Source organism: Pongo pygmaeus, chromosome 11 (assembly GCF_028885625.2).
Source record: "Pongo pygmaeus isolate AG05252 chromosome 11, NHGRI_mPonPyg2-v2.0_pri, whole genome shotgun sequence".
NCBI lineage: Eukaryota > Metazoa > Chordata > Mammalia > Primates > Hominidae > Pongo > Pongo pygmaeus.
Window position 1 is genome coordinate 82,258,947 of NC_072384.2, and position 24,476 is coordinate 82,283,422.

The 24,476-nt window shown below is 37.3% G+C and overlaps 1 protein-coding gene across 6 annotated transcripts in view; it reads right to left on the reverse strand.

Moving 5' to 3' along the window:
- PDE1A (phosphodiesterase 1A) overlaps positions 1-24,476 on the reverse strand; it is a 478,638-nt gene that overhangs the window by 368,477 nt on the left and 85,685 nt on the right. For 3 of the 6 annotated variants that reach the window (XM_054478972.1, XM_054478973.2, XM_054478969.2), the window contains exons 1-2: positions 23,802-23,991; positions 23,461-23,571 (exon numbers count right to left, since the gene is read on the reverse strand). In XM_054478972.1, the coding sequence (XP_054334947.1) occupies positions 23,461-23,561 (101 nt within the window). In that variant the 5' untranslated portion in view covers positions 23,562-23,571; positions 23,802-23,991. Of the gene's footprint in view, positions 1-23,460; positions 23,772-23,801; positions 23,992-24,476 lie in introns of those variants that run through there. The other 3 variants (XM_054478970.2, XM_054478968.2, XM_063647673.1) reach the window with 3 other exon arrangements.

Here is a 24,476-nt window from a genome sequence, read left to right on the forward strand (position 1 = left end):
AAACTAAAAATCCCAGAAAGAAAAAAGAAAAAAGTTATCAAATTAAAAAAATAAAATATTCTCCATACTGAAAGGCATGTATTTCCAGACTGAAAGGACCAGTCAATTTCCCAGTATCAAAATTACCCTAAGGCTGGGCGCAGTGGCTGATGCCTGTAATTCCAGCACTTTGGGAGGCCGAGGCGGGCAGATCATGAGGTTAGGAGATCGAGACCATCCTGGCTAACACGGTGAAACCCCATCTTTACTAAAAATACAAAAAATTAGCCGGACGCGGTGGCGGGCGCCTGTAGTCCCAGCTACTTGGGAGGCTGAGGCAGGAGAATGGCGTGAACCCGGGAGGCGGAGTTTGCAGTGAGCGGAGATGCGCCACTGCACTCCAGCCTGGGAAACAGAGCAAGACTCCATCTCAAAAAAAAAAAAAAAAAAAAAATGACCCTACTAAGGTTTTTTTGGTTTTTGGTTTTTGGTTTTTTGAAATGGAGTCTTGCTCTGTCACCCAGGCTGGAGTGCAATGGTGCAATCTCAGCTCACTGCAACCTCCGCCTCCTGGATTCAGGCAATTCTCCTGCCTCAGCCTTCCAAGTAGCTGGGATTACAGGCATGCACCACCATGCTAAATTTTTTTTTTTTTTTTTTTTGAGACGAGTCTTGCTCTGTCACCGAGGCTGGAGTGCTGTGGCGCGATCTTGGCTCACTGCAAGCTCCGCCTCCCGGGTTCACGCCATTCTCCTGCTTCAGCCTCCCAAGTAGCTGGGACTACAGGCGCCTGCCACCGCGCTCAGCTAATTTTTTGTATTTTCAGTAGAGACAGGGTTTCACTATGTTAGCCATAATTTTTGTATTTTTAGTAGAGACAGGATTTTACCATGTTGACCAGGCTAGTCTCAAACTCCTGACCTCAAATGAGCCACCCCCCTTGGCCTCCCAAAGGGCTGGGATTACAGACATGGGCCACTGCACCCAGGCTAAGGTTATTATCACGAAATTCCAGAACAGCAGAAATAAGAAAAATTCCTGGCTTATGAGGGTTGAGAAGAACATCACACAAAAAGAAGACTGAAAGGCATCAGGCTCCTTGATAGCAATACCGAGGGTTAAAAGGCAATGAACTGGTATCTGCAAAATTCTGAGAGAAAGTATCTTTTACTTATGTTTGAACTAATTAATCTGTATCAAAATAAATATATCTTCACATATGAATTCATTTTTACACATGTATTTCTCAAGTGCCCTATCTCAGGAACTATTGGAGAAGCTCATCCCCTGAATAGGGTAAACAAGAAAGGATGGGATCCAGGAAACAGCAGACCCAATTCATGAGAGTGCTGGAGGGATTTGCCAGAATGAAAGCAAAGGGCAGTCCCAGGGGATGGCTGTGTCTCCAGCTTTAGCTAGTCCCAGTTGGAGCTGGGGGACAAAGATTTGAAAAACAATACCAATTAAAAACAACAAAAACAAAATGTCTCTAAGGAAAAGAGTGGGACAGAAGAAGCACATGATGGTAATATATTGAAGGGTTTTGCAGTTCTTTTGGTGAACTCAGAAAGAATTAGTGATAGGTTTGCAGTAATCAAGTCCAACAAACTAACAATTAAAATGAGATATTTATTAATTCCAGGAAAAACAAGAAGTTATACTCCATAGGAACATATTCATACTTTACTACTTGGCTCAGAAGTGAAGCCAATTCAGTCATAAGACTACAAACCTCAAATACTGATTCACTGAAGTGGTCATAGAACTACACTGGGAGGAGGGTCAGTCAGGAGGGGGTGGCAGGAGCTTGGTCTAAAAATGCTCAATTTTCATCCATGTTATATGAAATCAGTAAAGAATATTTAAAATAGATAAATCAAAAAACAACTATATTAAATTATTATTTAAAAATAAAGAAAAGCAGAAAAAGGATCTCCAGGAGCTGAGAAGGAAGATTAATCTATCAACCAAAAAATGCAAAGTATTACTGATGGGAACATCTCACTAAGGGTCCAAGAATTACAAGAATTACTTTGGGATAAGCAGCCTGACACTAAACTTCAAATAAGAGCCACCCTCCAATGCCAAATAAGAAATTCAACCAAAACTTCAAAATATTTTTTTAAATATTGACATAACTCACATATAATTATCCCCAAATTAGCTTATTGCATGAAAACAGAAGATTCCATTTCCAAAAAGCCAAAAGTAGATGTAAAATCTATCCAGTGACCTCAACATGGCAGTCTTACAACTGTTTAACATTGTGACCCACCAAATTCTATATATAATGACACTAATTGTGACAAAAATCAAAATAAACAATGACTTTCACTTCTCCTCACACCTGATCGACACTGTATTGTAGTTAGTGAATAGCAGTTGCATTTACATCAATGTACATAATTTTGTATCATTATTTTATGTGTATATGTGTGTATGTATGTGTGTACCTATTTTGTTATAAAATTTCAACCAAAACGAACTTCAGTCTTGGTAACAAAATCATCAGAAAAAGGAACAATTAATTGCTTGCTGAGCATGTGCAAATTTACAAAACAATTTGGCTTTTCAGATGGAATTTGAAGGCCTGAATTATTTAAGTCAACTGAAACTACTACTACTGGAAATAGAGGCACAACGACCCTTATATAGTGACACAATCATCACATCCTTCTGGTTAATAACATATTTCACGGCAGTCCTTCATTGCATGCTTGGCCTGTTGCTACTGATCCATACTTTAAATTTGCCATCCACCACCATCAACACCACAAAGAGTAAAGCTCAGTCACTAAAGCAAGGTGAAGGAAAAACCCTGTTATGAGTTTTGATGACACTGTTCAAGTGTAACTTCTATTGCGTATAGGCAATATTTTAAAAGCTGTGGTCAAGGAAAAGCATCCTAAAAATTAGATCTGCCTGCTTTGTTTTCTTTTCAGGAATAGCCTGCTTTCAAACAGCCTCTTCTATTTTGAAGAGAAAGCCTCCTAATGAGATGTAAAGGTGCTCACAGAGGTCTTCTACAGAGGAAAATAAAATCTCCTACCATATATTCATTTCACAAATTATATTTCTTGTGTAAGCTTGTCTAATTCAATATGTGTTTATATATCATTTTGTGCCTTTAAGAAGAAAAGGTCACTGATTCTAGTGCCCTATTCTAGCAATTCATTACCCTCTTCTCTACCACCAATTCATTGACCTCACCCACTTTCTCCCTGTCCATACTTCCTCCCATGTCCTCATTTCTCTCCCTACCCAACTTAGATCTCATGGTCAATCTAGGTTTAACACCCTGTCCTTTAAAGAGGCCCTCAAGCCCCAGTTTTCCCTCTCTTCATCCATCACACTTACGTTTTCTGGCAAAATATGAACTCTGTAAACCTAGTTCTGAATCTGCCCTGAGCCTCTGAGCCTGCATGGAAACAGCTGAACTGAATGTAACAGGAAAAAAGGCACACAGGGAGACAGATCTGACTTTAAACACGACACCACTGGTGGGCCCTCAGACTGCTTGCCCTGTCCACCTCCTGTCCTCAGCCACACTCCTCTCAGGTGACTCCACTCCTCCTTCTTCAAATGCCTCTTCAAATAGCCTCTTCTTTCATTTCGCTGAGTAAATAAAAGTAACCAGAGTTTTCACCTATTTGCAAATGTTCCCAAACATTCTGTCTTCCCTCTTGCTGTCACAGATAAGCTGCCCTGCTCCTAGACTTAAGTGACTGCTGAAAGAGGTAAAGACCTAAGTCCCTTTACTGCTCACCTACTCTCTCTCGTGTGTGTTTGTGTGTGTGTCTGTGTGTGTCTGCATGTCTGTGTATCTGTATCTGTGTCTCCATTGTTTTTCTCACTCTCTACAGACCTGTAAATGTTGGAGTGCCAGAAAGCCCTCGATCCTCTTCTCACTTATACCAACTTTCACTCCCTGAACGTTCTCATTGAGTCCTATGATTTTAAATACATCCATATATCAACAACTCCAAAATGTATGTGTTCAGCCCTGACCCCCCATCTGTTCAGCTATGTATGTATTTGTTAAGGCCACTTGAGCATCTAATGGGCATCCCAAAAGCATGGGTTTAAAGAGGTTTTTATTTCCACTGCCATCTTCCCCATTTCAGAAAATAGTACAGGTTAACAATCCCTTTTCCACACTGAAAATTCAAAAACCCTAAAAATCAGACTTTTTTCATTTGGCAGCAAAACTTGGCCAGACCTGAGCTCATTTGACAGCAAAACCTGACCTGAACTGACAGGAGAGCATGTATTATCTTTAAGTGAATACTTACATGTTTTGTTGCAGATTTGTGCTTATGGAGCTACCCCAAACCCCACTGGGAATATGTGATAATTTTTGAAATAGGCACATTATTACCTTTCTAAAATTTGGAAAGTTGTTAATTTGGTTCACATCGGGGCCCAAAGGTTTCAGGTAAGGAACTGTAGACCCAGTTGTTCAAGTTCTCTCTCTCTCTCTCTTTCTCTCTCTCTCTCTCCCCATCCCCATTCTTTCTTACACACACACACACAGCATTGTGCCTCATTCTCTTCCATCCTTTAACCCCATATCCATTTCATCAGTGCATTCTGTCAGCTCTAATCTCAAATACGTCCCAAATCTTCTTACTTCTTACCACCTCCAAAGGCACCAATCTCACCAAAGCTACAGAACCTCCACCTGGACAAAGGCCAGAGCCTCGCGACACATCCTCCTATTTTTAATTTTGTCCTTCCTTGCCTCTCCACTTCTTAGCTTTATTTTCCACAAAATGGTCAGAGAAGTCTTCTTAAAACATAAATCAAATCTGCCACCCACCCTGATGCTCCTAAGGTGAAAGGGCTTCCCATCATGCAGGAAATAAAATCTTGACTTCTTATCAAGGCTTCCTGGGTCTTGGGTCATCTGACTTCTACCCATCTCTCCACATTCAATTATTCCACTCTTTCTCCTACCTGTACTCCAGCCCTTCTGCTCTTACTGGTTTTCTTCAAACAGGCCAAGCGCACCCTGCTTGGAGTGTGTGCCCTTGCTTCCCTCCGCACACCAAGGCCAGTGCTTCAGGCCTTGGTGTCACTTGCTACTCACTTCATTAAGGTCTCTCTTCACAAGTCACCATCACGAGAAGCTCTTTACTGACCACTCTGGTCTAAAATACAGACTTTTGAAACTCCCAAGAGTTTGTTGCTGTACCCTGTTTTATTAAAATTACATTATATTCTTTTGCCTGATTATGCAACCCCACCATCAAAATATATACTTCAGGCAGGTAGGGATTGTATCTAGACTGTTTATTGTTATATCCCTGGTTCCTAGAGTAATGCTGGAACTGTCCATGTGCCAGTGAATGAATATTTGTAGAATGAACAAATAATTAAGTTGTATTAATAAGTCAACAGAGTTGAGTTAATAAAAGAATATTAACCCTACTTTCCAAAGTATCTCAATGTTTTTTAAAGTATCAGTGTAGTCTGGATGAATTTGGCTATAACTTTCTTTTTTTCTGAATGACACTCATTCTTAAGATAGTTCTAACCAGTGGCTAAGATTACCATAGTGTGACTCACACTGTATACATTAGTGTTTACTGCTATACCTACAAGACATACACTTAACAAAACAATCTGAATTCATCAAGGACAGCCTTTTCTTTTAATTCTTTGCTTTTATTGTGAGCTTAATTTCTCTTTCTAAGGAATTTAAGATTACTTAGCAATATGTTTCTAATTCCAAGGTGCTCTAAAGTGATTCCATGTGATTTCTTGTTTCCCAGGTAATATTGGTAGATACAACCAAATTATCTAATTACAGAAAGTGTATATTAAGCAAATTTAGCATAGAATTAGGAATTTTAAAAACGTAAGAATCGAGATAAACAAGAAATCATTTTTAGTATTTTATCATTTTTTATTTAGTAAAGATACAATTTACAGTAAGGAATTTTAAAAATTATTGCCTTATGTAAAATAATTGGAAAGTATATATAATAAAGTCGTTTGGGGACTAATGCTGGGAATATTTTAATCTCTTAAACTGGGTATTATTATTTCAGTTGTGAATTTCATTTTGGAACGCTCTCAGTTATTAAGCACATATGATTAAGCATATATGATCTCCTTTTGGATAGATGAGTTAACTTTTAGAGAGAGGCATCTTCTGATAAACATTGTACAAGTATTTATCCCTAACTGAAATTTGGTTCACATGATAGGATAAAGTCTGAGAACAAAAATTAAGTGACAGCTTCAAAATGGTGACTATTGTCCAAGCTTCATCACACACCTTGGACTTGAATGTCTGGTAAAAAATGAAACTTGAGAAATATTAAAATTGTTCAATTACATTGGAAAAGTTCAAGATTACCTTGCTTTGTAAGTTTCTTTTTAAGGACCCATGTGAAGAGAAGACTATTTAGTCTTCAACTCAGTAGCAAACAACACGTTGTAGCCTGCAAGCCAATTCTAAAGTATTTAGCCTGATTGCCTCCAAATTCAGTCAGCTTATCTCCCCGTCTGACTCACTGCAATTGGGAAACTTCAGCAGGCAATTTTCTCTCACAGGACACACAGCCGTCTCCACTCACCAAGAATTCTCCAGGCTGCAAGGCCACATGAGGCCAGAACATTCACTAATCACTGAAAGATACTGTCAACATAATCCTAATTATTCAGCTATATCATGAAACAGAAATTTCAGTTTTCCTGGTATATGTGTGGTGGAGAACTTAGGAAATTAGAACCTTGGACTATAAGAAATTCATTAATTCAGTCAGTGTTTAAATCTCTTCTGCCTCCTACCCACTATGTAGTTATCTAGAGTCGACTTTTACCTCAATCTTAACATTTGGCAGAGGAACGGGGAAAAACAAACACATTGTTTCCCACATAGATATACCAAAAAAGTAATTTACAGTAACAGCTATCATTTGTAGATGCTTATTCTGGGCCAGACACAGGGCCTGGGCACTTTGATTTTATTACTTTATCCCTCACAATTTTGAGAAAGTTGGGTAGTCCTCACTCACACGTCCGGTGGTTAACTGTTTGGTTTAGAGGGGCCTCAGCTGGAGTGGTTTATATCTACCCCAAATGCCCATCCTCCAATAGGTCTCACCAGGCTTCTTCACACGCCAGTCTGAGGGTTCCAGAGAGCTTAAACTCCAGTGCATAAGCCCTTTCTAAGCCTTTGATTGTGTCACATTTGGTAAGGCCCCACTGGCTAAAACAAGGTGTATGGCCAAGAGTAAGTATGAGAGAGATTATTCAAGAGAATGGATACAGCGAGTCATGAATAAATTGGGCCATTACTGCAACAGTAAACAACGACATGATAGAATTCCTGGAAAATAAATAAATAATGTCTTTGGAAAACTCAAGATATTGAAGCCGAGATTTGCTCGGAAATGAAGTATCAAACGGCCACACATAAAGATGCTTGTTCATACTGCAACCAGTGGGAAGTACTGGAAATTTTTCAAATTCTAAAAGTTAGAAAGGAACCCCTTAATCCATATGCTAGCCATCTCTAAGTGCAATGCATAACTAAATATCAGAAAATGATGTTATGCTATACAAGTTTTTATCAACTGAATTCCCAATTCTATACAAAATTTTTCATTTTTCATTCTTAGCCTTTTCTTTCCTTCGTCATTCATCTTTTCTTTCACGTAGAGTTCGTAAGAAAGCAATCCGATCAAATTCTTTTTTTCCTCCTGTTTCTCTTTGTTCCCTATGCAACTGGTTTGATTATAAGAAGGAAATACCATTTGTCTTTACAACTTATATCTTATTTTAAAATAAGACCAAATAAACAGCCATTTTATAGATGTGACTTCTTGTGATGACTCCTTAAAAATTTTAAAGGCTAACTAGTATGGCTAATGGACACATACCCCAAATCAGCTCTCAGCTGCTAAACTGTTCTTATAATATTAATGCTTCTCTGGTTTCCACAATTTATTCTCATTACTATTTTGATTCTCTCTCTCTCATTTTTTCTTATCATTTACTCCTCTGAACTAATCAAATATTAGCAAATGTTTCAGAGCTTATGAATGTAAAAATTGAAGTCACTATTTCCTGCCCCCCTCTTACATCTGGAAAGATAATCTTATACTGGAATGGTTCAGATAATAGAAGAAATATGTAGGTGGGGAGGAACAAGATGCAACATCACTTTCTTCTTTGTCTTTGTGGTTGCAAAGAGGAGGCCTAGAAGACTGGGAACTGGGCCTTCCCATGCCCTGTATGACCTGTTGTCAGGGCAACAGGATGTGTGGGGAGCCCTGGTCTTTCTAGTGCCTGTTGCCAGGGTAACAGGATATGAACCATCTTCTTTTATGCAACTATGCAGTTTCCCTGCTTTACTGTATGCTTCTCTTCTATTTGGTGGGAAATTACATTTGTTCACAGAAATCTAAGAGCGATATGAGTTCAGTACACAGCTGCTGAAGGAGCATGTACTGGAAGAAATATTTTATGTGGACACATGCCATTGATGGTGTTGCTGGTGAAAATAATATGTAGATGAATTTTATTAGACTATCTTTCTAAAAAGAGAGACCTCAATGTTTATTTTCGCAAGCTCTAAAATATTTACTAATTGGCTATTAGTTCAAAGAAATAAATGATAGTAGATGATAAGAAAGTAGTAACCACAGTAATAGGTAGAAAAAAAAAACTTTAGAAACCAGAGAATTATGTGAAAAATTCAGAAGCTAAGAGATCATTGTGGGTGCATATCAACTAGCTTTTGTTGTGCAACAAAACACCGACAACTTAGTGGCCAACAATAATAAACATTTATTGTTTTCTCACAATTTTGAGAAAGTTGGGTAGTCCTCACTCACACGTCCGGTGGTTAGCTGTTTGGTTTAGAGGGGCCTCAGCTGGAGTGGTTTATATCTACCCCACACGCCCATCCTCCAATAGGTCTCACCAGGCTTCTTCACACGCCAGTCTGAGGGTTCCAGAAAGCTTAAACTCCAGTGCATAAGCCCTTTCTAAGCCTTTGATTGTGTCACATTTGGTAAGGCCCCACTGGCTAAAACAAGGTGTATGGCCAAGAGTAAGTATGAGAGAGATTATTCAAGAGAATGGATACAGGAAGTCATGAATAAATTGGGCCATTACTGCAACAGCAAACAACAACATGATAGAATTTCTGGAAAATAAATAAATAATGTCTTTGGAAAACTCAAGATATTGAAGCAGAGATTTGCTAGGAAATGAAGTATTGAATAGCCACACATAAAGATGCTTGTTCATACTGCAACCAGTGGGAAGTACTGGAAAATTTTCAAGTTCTAAAAGTTAGAAAGGAACCCCTTAATCCATATACTAGCCATCTTTAAGTGCAATCTAAGAATGCTTGAAAAAAATACTGTGTAGTTTAAGTTCTGTTTGGGAAATAAGGCAGAATAAACTATATTAAGATTATTTTTCTGAAATAAACAGAAGACTACTCATTTGACTTCAGGGAAGAGCATTCTTATGTGCTTTAGTTTTGTTATAACAAGAATAGAGTAGTAGCTTACACAAAAATAAAGTACCTAGATTTAATGATTAGAATTCTTGAATTTATTTTCATTGGTTAAAAAAAAATCTTCTGAAATGGGCACCCAGACATTACTGTGCAGGGTTTTCTTGGTTGGCTGGCGTACCAAAGGCCAAATAAGTTAAAGTGATTTCACAAAGGTCCAAGCCCTAAGGAGGTAAAAGAGTTTAGAAAACATCAAATTCTCTTGTAGCTAGTAGCTAGGATCATTGTTTAAATAAATTAATTTAAAAGGTAATGGTAGCACATGTCCTAGAGCAGAGAAACAAAACTGGGGAGTTTCTGACATCCAAACCATATGCCACATGATAACTCCCTTTGGTATTCAGCTTTGAGTATGCAAAACTAGACAAACAGATGGCAGGACTGTGGAAAAAATCAAAACAAGAGAACAGTTTTTAATTCCTGAAATGTCAGGTTTTATGCTGAGCCTTGAGTATTAAGTAGAATTGTCTAAGTCAGTGTTCAATGGAATAAGTATGGGCCTTAGAGTCTGGCCCTCCCCTTACTAACTGTGAAATAGTGGCCAAGTGGTTTAATATCTTGGAGGTTCAATTTTCTCATCCAAAAGACTGAAGATAATTGTGCTGAGCCATACAGATAAAAAGTAAAATCTGTCAGAAAGTATCAGGCAGAAACAATTATAAAGTATGATTACTACTATGATTCAATTTTGAGGTGATTTTTTAACAATTTAAGGTAACCAGAAATGTAGTTGATACCAAAGTTGTTCAGCTTTTTCTTATCTTGCTCCAAATACAGCTTATTTTGAACCAACTCTTAGAAAGTCCAGTTTTAAATGGACCAGAATTAGTACATTATTGTTCTTCTAATAAGTTCATTTTTATTTTCTTTTAAATTATCTACAACTTGTTTTAAAAGAATCCCTTGAACATCCATACTTATGCAGAGTTTAGTTAATGTTGACCTCAGGTTTCTTCTCCTGGAGACTCTGGTGCTTAGAGATTTTACTATTTTTTTCATGACTCATTATAAACATATTTGAATAACTATAAATATCAAAAATTTGCCTATCAAAAATTATCTGCACGACTGAGTTTTTCTCGGCCTATTTAGTAAAAGTCCACGTTTTTAAATATTTTATAAAATATAAGATAAAATTTGATCTTTTTAAAAAGCTTCAAGAAAGTGTAGCTGAAAGGAGAAACCAACCAAAGGGTCATAATATTTCATATATATGCCTCTAATGAGCTATTATCATTGTTATGCCTTCCTTAACTATAGTCATTCATGCCTGAAACTTGCTTAGACTGGATATGTGGAATAGTGTGATTCTCATGAGACTTTAACGCTATCATCTGTTCAATAATGTTAATTAAGAGTTTCTTTCATATCCAAAAGGCCTATTGCATAGTCCTTTACCAGATGATAATCAAACTTGCTCACATATTACATTTGACTAGCTAATTGAAACATGTTAAATGACAAAATCTGATAACGTACTGGAAATACAGCATTTTCTAAAATGAGTCAGCAAGGGGATGGACATGGGACATGACAGCAATTACCTAGAAGTCAAGTCTGTTGTGAACCAGGCCCAGGTTATAACAAGAAAAGGCCTAAAGAATAGTTTTCAAGCCAGAGTGACTCAGGAAAATAAGTCTAGCCCTGAGATAAACATGATTATAGAGACCTAAAATCCACTATAAGGCTACCTCAAGATGTTGACTTAAAGATGCCATCAAGACAATTCTTCTATCAGTGAAACTCTCAAAGCCCACTTCTCCTCAGGTCTCTCTCCTTATACACCCTAGTTCCTGGCTCCGGGGAAACACAAATCCTTATATAGTCATTCTGGTGAAGAGAAACCTGGGGAGTGAGAATACTTCCATTGAGCTAAAAGAAAGTTGTCTTTCTGCATCTTGACAACCCTACTCTGTGCATTGATTCTGATAAGAAAAGTACATGAAAATATATAGAATTGTGTTTCTGCATTTACTATTAGCAATAATAATGATTGACAAAAGCTAGGATTTCTTGAATCTGGATACTTTTCTAAATAATTTATGTGTTAATTTAATTAATTCTCTCAACACCTATGAGATAGGTAATGATATTATTTCCATTTACAGATAAGAAAATTGAGGAATTGAAAAATCAATCAAGAGGGAAAGAGTCAAGATGGTCAACTAGATGTAGCCAGGAAAACCTTCTCTCACCAAGAGACCAGACCATCAAAAAGACCGGCACGCTCCTAGCAGATCTTCAGAAGGGCATTGAGAGTGGACAGAGGAAACAGACCCTGAGCTGAAGAGAAAGAAGGCTGCGAAGGCTGCATGGGATTGCCAAGCACCAGGACTCATTCCTGGCCCAGAGGAGCTCCTGGGGCCAGGGTGAGTAAAATAGGTGTGGAGTGGCCCACTCTCACCACAGACCTCCAGAATCCTAGCTGCAGAAGACCCCATGACACATACTGACTTTTGGGCTGGCAGGGAGAGCTTCTTAGAGAGTTGATAGGGGTGGGACTTAAGCCTGCACAGAGCCCAGAGGGTTTAGTGTGGGAACAGCTACAGTGGAGCACAGCCAGGGATGCCCATCTCCCAAGGCCTGCCATGCTATGCTAGCAGACTTTGGCTTGTGTTAACTCAAATATAGACAGAACAGGGCTATTTTCCCCATGAGACAGAGCCAATCTGATCTGGGAGCCCCCCTGTTTGCCAGCCTCTCCCCAGAGTCCTTGCCTGGACACACCCATTTGCAGTGCAACCACAGATACAGAACTTGGGTGCTTCCCAGTGGCCACTACCACAGCTCCTTCCCCAACAGACCCTGTCTGACCATCAGAGAGCTTCTGCAGATGGGCCCCTGCCAGTGCACACCCATCTGCCGCTTCCCTTACCACCTTGCCAACACATGTGCACAAATGTGTCCTGCAGCTGCCCAACATATATGCGTGGACCACACTGCCCCACCACCACTAGTGCACAGGCAGATCCCACCACTGCTGCTGCCAGTGCATGTGTGCAAACCTCCTCACACCACCATCCCATTGTCACTGGTGAATGTGCACACAGAGCCCACCACCTCACCACTACCCTACCACCACTATTGCACATGTGCACATGCAAACCCCACTGCTACAACCTCAATAAAGTCCTTTTTCCAGCACCTTTCTCCCCATCAGAGTGTTGTTGCCGGTGAACTGGAAACACCTCAGCCCCTCCAGTGCAGCAGGTGCTTAACCTCAAGGGGCCATAAAACAAAGTCATGGGCCTGGTCCCAGGCCCCAGTGTTAGAGCATGCAGCCCAGGAGTGCTGAGCTGAGACTTGGCCCCCTGAAATAATCCAAAAACAAAGCCAGTCAACTCAACCCAACTTATACCACAGTCAAACCCTCAAGTGCATAGAAGAATATAAAAGCAAAAAGCCCCATCCAAAGGACAGCAACTTCAAAGATTAAAGGAACATCAGCCTACACAGATAAGAAACAATGCAAGAACTCTGGCAACTCACAAATCTAGTGTCTTTTACCTCCAAATGACTATAACAGCTACCCAGCAATGTTTTTTTACCAGACAAAATAGTTGAAATGACAGACACAGAGTTCAGAATCTGGATGGCATGGAAAATTATTGCAATTCAAGAGAAACTTGAAACCCAATTCAAAGAATCTAAGAAATCTATTAAAATGATTCAAGAGCTGAGAGACAAAATAGCCATTTTAAGAAAGAACCAAACTGTTCTAATAGAGCCGAAAAACTCACTACAAGAACATCATAATACAATCACAAGTATTAATAGCAGAATAGACCAAGCTGAGGAAAGAATCTCACAGCTCAAAGTCCGATTCCTTGAATCACCTCAGTGAGACAAAAATAATGAAAAAACAATTTTAAAATGAACAAAATCTCCAAAAAATATGAGATTATTTAGAAACCAAACCCATAACTCAATGGCAGCCCTGAAAGAGAGGGAGAGAGAGCAAGCAACTTGGAAAACATATTTGAGAATATTGCTCACAAAATTTTTCCCAACCTCACTAGAGAGGTCGACCTTCAAATTCAGGAAATCAGAAAACCCCTGTGAGATACTATACAAGATGACCATCCCTAAGACACATGGGCATCAGAGTCTCAAAGGTCAATGTAAAAGAAAAAATATTAAAGGCAGCTAGAAAGAAGGGCAGGCTGCCTACAAAGAGAACTCCCTTAGGCTAATAGCAGACCTTTCAACAAAAACTCTACAAGCCAGAAGAGATTGGGGGCCTATATTCAGCATCCTTACAGGAAAAAAATTCCAACCAAGAATTTCATATCCAGCCAAACTAAGCTTCATAAAACAAGGAAAAATAAAATCTTTTCAGACAAGCAAATGCTAAGGGAATTTGTTACCACCATACCTGCTTTACAAGAGGTCCTTAAGGGAGTGCTAAACATAGCAACAAAAAACTGTTACCAGCCACCACAAAAGCACACTTAAGTACATAGACCATTGACACTATAAAGCATGTACACAATCAAGTCTATATAACAACCAGCTAACATGTCAGGATGAAATCTGCACATATCGATGTTAACCTTGGACGTAAACAGGCTAAACACCCCACTTAAAAAGCACAAAGCGGCAAGTTGGATAAAGAAGCAAGGCCCAACATGTATGCTGTATTCAAGAGACTCATCTCACATGTGATGACAACCATAGGCTCAAAGTAAAGGGATGGAGTAAGATCTATCAAGCAAACAGAAAACAAAAAAGAGCAGAGATTGCTATTCTAATTCAGACAAAACAGAAATTAAGCCAACAATGATCAAAAAGGACAAAGAAGGGCATTACATAATGATGAATGTTTCAATTCAGTAAGAAGACTTAACTTTTCTAAATATATGCACCCAATGCTGGAGCATCCAGATTCATAAAACAAGTGCTTAGAGACCTACAAAAAGACTTAGATAACCACACAATAATAGTGTAAGACTGCAACACCCCACAGCATTTCTATACACCAGTAACATCCAAGCTGAGAGCCAAATCAGAGATGCAATCCCATTCACAATAGCCACAGAAAGAATAAAATACCTAGAAATACTACTAACCAGGAAAGTAAAAGATTTCTACAACAAGAATTACAAAACACTGCTTAAAGAAATCAGAGATGACACAAATAAATGGAAAAACATTCCATGCTCATGGGTAGGAAGAATCAACATTGTTAAAATGTCCATACTGCCCAAAGCAATTTATAGATTCAATGTTATTCCTATCAAACTACCAATGAAATTTTTCACAGAATTAGAAAACACTATTTTAAAATTTATATTGAATCAAAAAAGAGCATGAACAGTCAAAGCAATCCTAAGCAAGAAGAACAAAGCCAGAGGCAGCACACTACCCAGCTTCAAACTATAGTGCAAAGCTATAACCAAAACAGCATGGCACTGGTACAAAAATGGACACATAGACCCATGGAACAGAATAGAGAACCCCAAAATAAAGTTATAACCATCTGATCTCCAACAAAGTCAACGATAACAAACAATGAGGAAAGGACTCCCTATTCAATAAACGATGCTGAGATAACTGGCTAGTCATATGCAGAATATTTAAACTGGACCCTTTCTTTTCACCATATACAAAAATCAACTCGAGATTGATTAAAGACTTAAATGTAAAACCTAAACTATAAAATCCCTAAAAGAAAACCTAGAAAATACCACTCTGGAAATAGACCCTGGCAAAGATTTCATGAGGAAGACTCCAAAAGCAATTGCAACAAAAACACAAATAGACAAGTGGAACCTAATTAAACTAAAGAGCTTCTGCACAGCAAAAGAAACTATCAACAGAATCAACAGAAAGTTTATTTTGTTCTATATTTTTGCAGTTTTGAAGGTTAAGTTGGATTCAAAGGAATTCTGGTTTATTTAGCCGCACACCCAAACCATGTTCTTCCATGCAAGTTTAATCTGCAATAAAGCTGATATTTTGATTTTCATCTATGGGACTCCTAAACCTATCTCTCTCTTAATTCTGAACTTGGGCAGGAATTAGGGGTATCATTCATTAGCACTTCCTCTCACCCTAGCATCTTATGAGGTAGGTATCAGTTTTGTCCATGTCTCAGCTGAAAAATAACCTAAAAGAAGTCATCCCTGAATATTCAAAATACTTTCCCAAAATAACTTGATCACATCAAGTTATTTGGTGCATTTTCTTCTGGTCACTTCTTACTCCATATTAACTTGCTTTTTATAATTCACTTTTTTGTTGTTTGTCTCCTCTACAGGAACAGTAGCTTCTGTGTCTAACATTGTACCTGACACAGTATACAATCAGAGTATATTTATTGAATGAGTAAATGAATGATCAACTCAATTAATGGATTTTGCAAATAAGAAAAGTGAAGTTTGGGTAAATTAATAACTTTCCCATGGACACTCAGCTAAAAAGCAGATAGTGTTGTAATATTAGAAAATATCTGATTAACTCTAGAGTTCAATTTCTAAGCCACCTAATCTGTAAGGTATTCCACCTTAATAATGTTAATTCTATAAACTATAACATAATGTTATGTAGGACTGAATATTAAGACTATGTCTACACATCAAAATGAGTTTTGATGAAGTGGTTTTCTTCAAAACAAATTATGATTATGATTAAAAGACAGATTTTTAATAACTGATTTGCCTGATTAATCCATCAAAACAGTCACATACTGAACAACGTACAGACTTATCAACAATTTCCAAGGAAGATCACATTCTCTTTTGACATTTGAAATGAATCCAGTAAATACCCTCCATCTCAGAGTTTGGTGAGGAAACTGGTGTTTTGGGCATGCAAGTCAGGGTTAGATGGAGGTACAGTGAGTTGTTTCATGGCTAAGAATAAAGAGTATCCGAATCCAATGTGCCATAGAGTGAGTCAGGGCTTCACCACTAGGGATCATGTGTGTGTGAGTGTGTGTGTGTGTGTGTGTGTGTGTGTGTTTCTGTGTGTGTGTGTATGTGTGTGTTGGGTGAGGACAGGAATGGTCATGTTGATGTGTTCTTCTGGTATAGAAAGCACGTATTAGATTTTTATTGCTACCGTAACAAATTTACCACAAACTCAGTGGCTTGAAATAAATGAATTATCTTCAGTTCTGTAGCTCAGAAATCTGGTGCAAATTTCCCTGAGTTCTAGTATCAGCAGGACTGTATTCTTTCCAGAAGCTCTAGGCAGAATCTGTTTTATCATCTTTTCAAGTTTCTAGAGGTTGCCCTTGGCTCGCGACCCACTTCCACCATCTTCAATAGTAGCACAGACGAGTTAAATCCTTGTCACTCACTCCTACTTTCTCTTCTGCCTCTCTCTTCCACTTTTCGAGCCTTTGTGATTGGCCAGGCATGGTGGCTCACACCTGCAATCCTAGCACTTTGGGAGGCTGAGGCCAGTGAATCACTTGAGCCCAAGCATTCAAGACCAGCCTGGGCAACATGGCAAAAACCCATCTCTACTAGAAGTATAAAAAAATTAGCCAGGTGTGGTGGCACATGCCTGTAGTTCTTGCTACCTGGGAGGCTGAGGTGGGAGGATCACCTGAGCCTGGGAGGTCAAGGCTGCAGTGAGCAGAGATCACACCACTGCACCAGAGTGAGATCCTATCTGAAAAAGAAAGAGAGAGAAAGAGAGAAAGAAGGGAAAGAGGGAAGGGAGGCAGGGAGGGAAGGAGGGAAGGGAGGGAGGGAGGGAGGAAGGAAGGAAGGAAGGAAGGAAGGAAGGAAGGAAGGAAGGAAGGAAGGAAGGAAGGAAGGAAGGAAAAGAAAGAAAGAAAGAAAGACAGACAGACAGACAGAAAGAAAGAAAGAAAGAAAGAAAGAAAGAAAGAAAGAAAGAAAGAAAGAAAGAAAAAGAAAGAAAGAAAGAGGAAGAGAGAGAAAGGAAGGAAGGAAAGAAAGGAAGGAAGGAAGGGAGGGAGGGAGGGAGGAAGATGAACCTTTGTGATTACATTAGGCTCACCTGGGTAATCCAGGGTACTCTCCCTATTTTAAAGTCAGCTGATTAGCAATTTTAACTCCATCTGCTCCTTTAATTCTCCTTTTCCAATAAAGTAACATATCCTTTGGTTCAGGGATTAAGACATGGACATTTCTGGAGGGTGATAAGTCTGCCTACCCCAAGCCTGGGAATTGAATTTTAAGGAGCACCGCTGTAGGTCCTTTTCCGGTGTCTTTTGGGTAAGCATTCTGAGACTGTCATCTTTTTTGTATTGGAAGCAAGATAAATATGTTAGAGCTAGGTAGATCTATGTTTAAACCCATGTTCTACCAGATACTAGCTGCATAACTACTTAAGATACTTATGTTTTTAAGAACACTGGTGGGGAGTAAGAATACAAATATGTTATATCTGCACAATTCTAACAATATGATGATAAAGATGATAAAGCAAACACCCTTCCATCTTCTCCTTTTTTATTCCAGCTGTGAATCTATCTCCAATCCTCCCACCTGGTTTTAGTCCCTATTTTGGCAGCCTGGCTGATCTAATTTTCTAGTTACAGCCAGTATAAGATTCAGAATTTTATTCATTCATTGATTTAAAATATTAATTGCATTATCTCCTATGTGCTAAGTACTGTGCTATGTGCTGGAATCCAAGAGCAAATCCAATGAAGTGAGCATAGCTCTTGCACTCAAAAGCTGTGGTTGAATAGGGAAGGTGGATTTTGTTACGAGAAGAGAAATTCAGGTTATTTATGAGCTGAAAATAAAAAACTAATCTAGTCTGGAAGGTCAGGAAGAATTTCCTTTGCAAGTGAAATTTAAGCAGCAATCTTTGCGCATTTTTTAATAGGATATCTATCAGAATTTTGAGTGGGACAACTCCTCCTGATAAGGAAATGCCCTGAGCTCTGTAGGACATTTAGCCTACCAGGACCCTGCTGCCCACTAAATGCAGAAACACCTTGCCATCACTGCAACCACCAGAAACTTCCCTATGCAACTCCAAAACCTTCGTATAGAACAAGAGCAACCCTGGCTGAAAGGAAAACGGAGGAACAATTGCCTCCAGAAGAGAAAAGAAAATGAGCAAAGGAAAAGGGGTGGTAAGCAATGTTTCTTTTGGGTGACTCCAGGTCTGAAGAGGAGGCATGTCACAGAAGGAGAGGAATCAGAGGAGAATCCAAAGATCAAACTGGTATGCAGTGACCCTGTGAAGGATGCAAAGCTTTTTTTTTTTTTTTTATCAGAAAAGACACTGCAAACAAATTTATTAAGCAAAGTGTATGAACAATTTAAAGCAAATTTGAAAATGCATATGAAATGAAAAATTATCTAAAACAATGTAACTGATAAAAACCAATAGATATATAAATGAGAAACTTTAATTGATATTTAGACTTCACAAATTAGAAACTTTAATATACTTGAATAGAAATATTTACCCACCAAGAAATCATAAACCTGAACCAGTTTGTTTTTCAAAATACTTTCATAATAACTTATACCAATGCTATATATTATCTTCTAGTAGAAAACACCTTAAAATACACTTTGTAAGCATTACAATAATATAAAAACCACAGACTTTCAGAAGACAAGAAAATTATAGGCCTATCTAATTTAACATGAGAATTTTAAGCAAACTAACAGCAACTGAATCCATTCACATATCAGCAAGAGACCACCTCTTCAGACCTTAACAACAACAAAAAGCAAGATAATTGGTGAAACCTAAATGAGACCCGAGGATTAGATGTTATTGATAGTTCAGTGTTAACTTCATGATGTTGTTTGTTGTCTTTAAAGGTGTTTAAGCAGAGAGTAAAAGGATCAAATTTGTGTCTTATCTAGAATGCAGCTTCATCCTGAAGTATGGTTCCAATTTGGGAATATGATGCTAATAGCTCCTGTCACTTCCATGTTTTTTTGCTAATTTTTATTCTAAATGTATATTTCTGCTACATCCTCTTGGTGATAAAGGCCTGGACAACTCCATCTGAGAACTACACAACATACTGCCCTCTTCAACAATAACAGCTGCTTAGAATTAAAGGATTACCATCTAATTCTTCTCTCCTTCACTTTTTGCTTCTAAACATTTTGTCCTTCACTATTGATAGTCATGTTCACTACCCTACCAATCACAGAGAAAAAAAAGACAACGAAGCATAACTTAACGTCTTTCAAGCATCGCATTCACAATTCCAAGTCTTAAAATTAATATCTGGACATTTGTCAGGATGGGGGAGATAAGGAGGTATGTGTCGAGACGTGTAAAATTAGCGATCAGATATAAAGTTACCTTCTAACTGAAATTGTGATAGATTCTAGTACTATGTTTATAAAAACTGAAGGAACTGGGGCAATAAGTACTATGAAGTGGTGAGTATTACATTTTTGTCAGTAGTTTATGGTTTCTGGCAGTTCATACTTTCTTCTCTTCTGTTGAATGCCTGAGTAAGATAATACTTTGTTTTAGATTTTTCCCTATAACTTCATGTCGTTTTCACTGAATTTTCTACCTGAAAAATGCTCATTTTCAGTTTTCTGAAAATGCTGCCACCTCTTAGATTGAATTCTTATAGCAATGTCACTAACTGGAAAGAGCAACACCAGTGTTTTTTAAATATGTTTAATTTTTTAATAAAATCCACAGTTGTGGAACTCTTTGTATGTTCCACATACAAAGAGAAAAAAAAAGCAACAGTACATGACACAAAAAGGCATTTATCTTTCAAATGAAAAGAAACACAATGCATAGGTGAAATACTGTAAAATCTTCAAACCAACTTTCCACATGGAAATCAATGAAACTGACAATCTTTGAAAGACTATCAATAGCTGTTTTCTTAGTATGTAGGAAGAAGTCTAGGTCCCAAATTCATAAGAAACTTCTGAATCAGAAATTTCATTTGGTGTTGAGATGGCAAAGAAATAGGAAGTGTTTTCCAGCCCTAAACAATTGATAACTTATGGCCAAGTATATAATTCTTTTTAAATCTAATTTATGAAAGACCTGATGCCATAGTTATTTGCCCATATTTCCACCATCATAGATGATGACTTGTAGTGTAGAATCTAAATTGTTGTACTGAGTAGCAAATTAGTGGTTGAATGTGGAAAAAGCTAAATAAAAAGATTGTAAATATAAGAAGAAAATTAATAGACTAGTGCAGAAAAGTCTACATCAGAATGGGAGTAAGAAACTGTTTCACCTTTCTTGTCACAAAAGAAAAAGAGATTTCTTGGCACATAACTTTATATGGTGGGTCAAATATTATATGAAGATAATTTAGAAGAAGCTCAATAAAAGAAAACAAAAATGGTAGACAAGCATTGATATTTTAATTTAGTTACCAATGTTTTCCACATGTGTTCCAAAATTTAAAAATTATTTCTATGGACTCAAAAGACTCTCTAAAATGTTATGTTATATAACAATCCCTATAAGATATTTTCTCTAAATATCTACCTGTAATGGTTCATGATTTCTATATTTAAGGCATAATTGAATAAACATTATTTTACTTTCAACTTTGCCTCTATTTTTATTTAACCTTAAAATTTACATATTGGAAGCTCAATTAAAAACAGTATATTATGCCAAAATAAGTCAATATATTTATAAAGTACAAGATTTTAAAAATCACTTTCTAAACAAATATCTAAAGGTCTTTAGTCTATTTTAGCAAAAATAAGAAAACTATTGCACAATTGTTTGATAGGTTTAATGAGTAGCATGATTTTAATTGCCAAAACTTAAGTGTAGAATTCTAGTACTAGCAATTTTGATAAGCTAAAATTCTGTTTGAATCAATATTGCATTTTAAATAGACAAGACAATTTCAGCAATGGAATAGGGAGTCCCTCATATCACCGCTCTGAATGCAAACTATACAAAAGACCATAATTAAACAATTTGGTTGTGATTAGTCATGCAGATTTTAGATTTAGAGTTTCTCGCTTTGACAATTCTAAGCCTTGAACACTGAAAATGTACTAAGTCAAAGTACAAGTTAAAGTGATAGTACCAAAATGCAATTTCTTCTTTATTCAATGAAAAAGCAGTCATTTTAGTCAGTTAGATAATGATTTTTAAAAGAAAGAAAGAAACTTGGTTAATGATTATTTAGTAGCTCTAAATAAACACAACTCAAAATTAATTTTGCATGTACATATTTTCACATATCCTTGTATCAGTTCATGAAGATCTACTGTTGAATGACTCCATCACCCTTTTCTGAAATAAAATGACAGATTGATCTCTGAGACCAACTGATACAGTGAGTCAGTAACTTTGCCCTAAAGCATCAAATAAACACAAAATCACTTTTCAAATTTCTTAAAGACATATGCATAAATCCACCAGCATACATCTTCATACATTCAAGTAACTACAGGAAACTAGAAAAATGCAAACAAAACAAAATAAGCAAAACATCCTTCTAAGGAGAAGAAAATCTAAAATAGGTTGTAATGAGAGACATAATTTTCCCGGTACTAATGTTCATCCACTCATTAGGCTAAAACACAAATCATCTGCTGACTGCTAATGTTTAATTTGCATCTATGCTAATTAATTTTGAGAGCTGTTATTTGCTTTGATAGGATTACTTGTTCCCCTAGAGAACAACCTCACCAAAAAGCTGTAATTTCTAAATCTTCAATGGATCTTAGAAACAGATTTCTAGCTCATCCAAATAATGTAAAGATGGCTTCCTTTTTAAAAGTTATTCTCTGCTATATGTTCTTTGCATTATTGTGCTCTTACACTAATGCACTGTAAATCCATGTATTACTTCAAGAAGTAAGAAAATATACAAAGAACAATATTTAAATACATAAACATCATTAAATACAATCAAATGGAGGAAAGTAGAAGGAATTTTTACCTCTAAACAAAGTTTGATGTAATTTTCTTTAAAAAAATATCAAACAGGGACATCAAATTTACTCAGGTACTGAATTTTTAAAAATAGTGTGTAAATACAGCATTAGAGATATAAATCTTAGAAAATCTCTATTTTGCAAAGTGTAGGATTCTGTCAGCTGTTATTATAGAAAGGCAAATATACTAATATTTTCATTTGAGATCTGCAAATATACTAAGCAATTACAATGGCCTGTAAAATTCATATTCATATTTCTCATTATTATCCAAATGTTAAATCTGATTTTTAAATTATGACAATTAAGATAAAGCATATAAACAGTGTGGTGCTGAAACACTAAACAGGAACTAGTAGCACACACAGCTAAAAAAATGTAAGGGTGTAAATATCAAGGTGAATAGCACTGCAATTAACGTTTGACTTAGGTAATTACATCCCATGTTTGACATAAACGCATAATTCTTGACCCATTTTACTAAGGGCTATTATGTACTATGGACTATTCTGTACTCTCAAGAGAAGTGAACTGTGAACTGATTAATTTAAAGCCAAAACTCTCCAATAAGTTTGATATGCTGTTAATATTTTTATCACGTAAACATTTTTTTCTTATAGAAATATCATTTAAGCAAAAAGAAGCACAATAAAGTATATTTATTTATTATCATATTAATCCTCTCATTGCTTTTCCAAATCTAATCACAGAGAAAGAAGTATCAGTCTTATTTCTCTCTCTGCTTACCTGAGGGAAATTTTATTTGGGGCAGTATCCCAGCAAATGGTTTTCTTAGTTACCTTTCTGCATATCTGAACCACATATCTAAACAGCACATACAGAATGCGTAGAAGAAACCATGTAATATGACAGTAAAGTGACTTCTCCAGAAGTTACCTTACTTTAATAAAATGTGCAAGTACAAAAAAATCATTCATCTTTCAACAAGTTGTTAGCTGAGGTAGGCACATTTATTTTTCAAGAGAAAATCTTTCTAAAGGAAACTAGCCCACAAAGGCGGATAGCACCAACAATTAGTCACGTTAATAATCAAATCCTTCGGGGGAAATAAAAAGCAAAGAGCATACTCACATTCCTTTCAGGCGCTGCCACATTTTTTCAGTCTGTTCTCCTGTAAGATACTTAAAAGTGGTGTTTTCCAATTCTTCAATTTCCGTGGCACTAGACCCCATGATGATGCTCCTAAGACAATACAGTTACAGTCAGTTTCAGCAGCTAGAACAAGCATTCCTCAGTCCATTACAAATCTTACACACTTATACAGCAGCCTCTCTCATCTATCAAAATAGTGCTGATGTACAAAGCTGAGGGAAGACTCTCACAGATTTGTACTGACTTTGACAGGCATATATCCACTGCTCACCACCTCACCAACCCCCTAAGCAGACAGCAGTATAAACAGATGCTCTGACCTCACAAGAACAATCCGTACATGTAAGCCTGCTACTGTACTACTGACCGACTGAGTACTCAAGCTCTCCCCAAAAGCAGCTCATCTGTTACTGTTCTGTGCACTGAAGCACATCAGAATTCCTACAGTTTACGAGCTCTATTATGCACAAGAGAAACGTGAATGACTTTCGCGCTCCCGAAGAAGCTGAATTCCTCTCTACCAACAGAACAAGGGCAGAATGTAATAAGGAAACAGATGGTAAGAGCCAGTATCAGCAGCACCACCCTGAGAAAAAAAAGTGCCTGCTTAAATGCCAAGGTTTTTTTCTCTAAATTGATCTGAAACTAACACTTAAAAATGTATCATCATCTAACAACAAATGCAACAAATATTAATGATAACAAAGAGAAAATAACATCTAAAGCCATACAGAAGAACACAGCTCCACAGGTTGTTATTGCAAGAATATGTGCATCAATTGATGCTGTAATCATGCTTATTCACCTTCTCCTAGCAACTCCACACAGTAGGTAACTGCCAATTTAACCAGTGGAAAATACGGCAGCTGCACACAGCCTGCTCTATGAATCCTTTGGGGATTAAAAAATAAAATGAAACTAGTATAAACGCACGTGTGTGTGTGTGTGTGTGTGTTTTGAAGGAAAAGGGAATACGTTTGTGTGTGTGTGTTTAT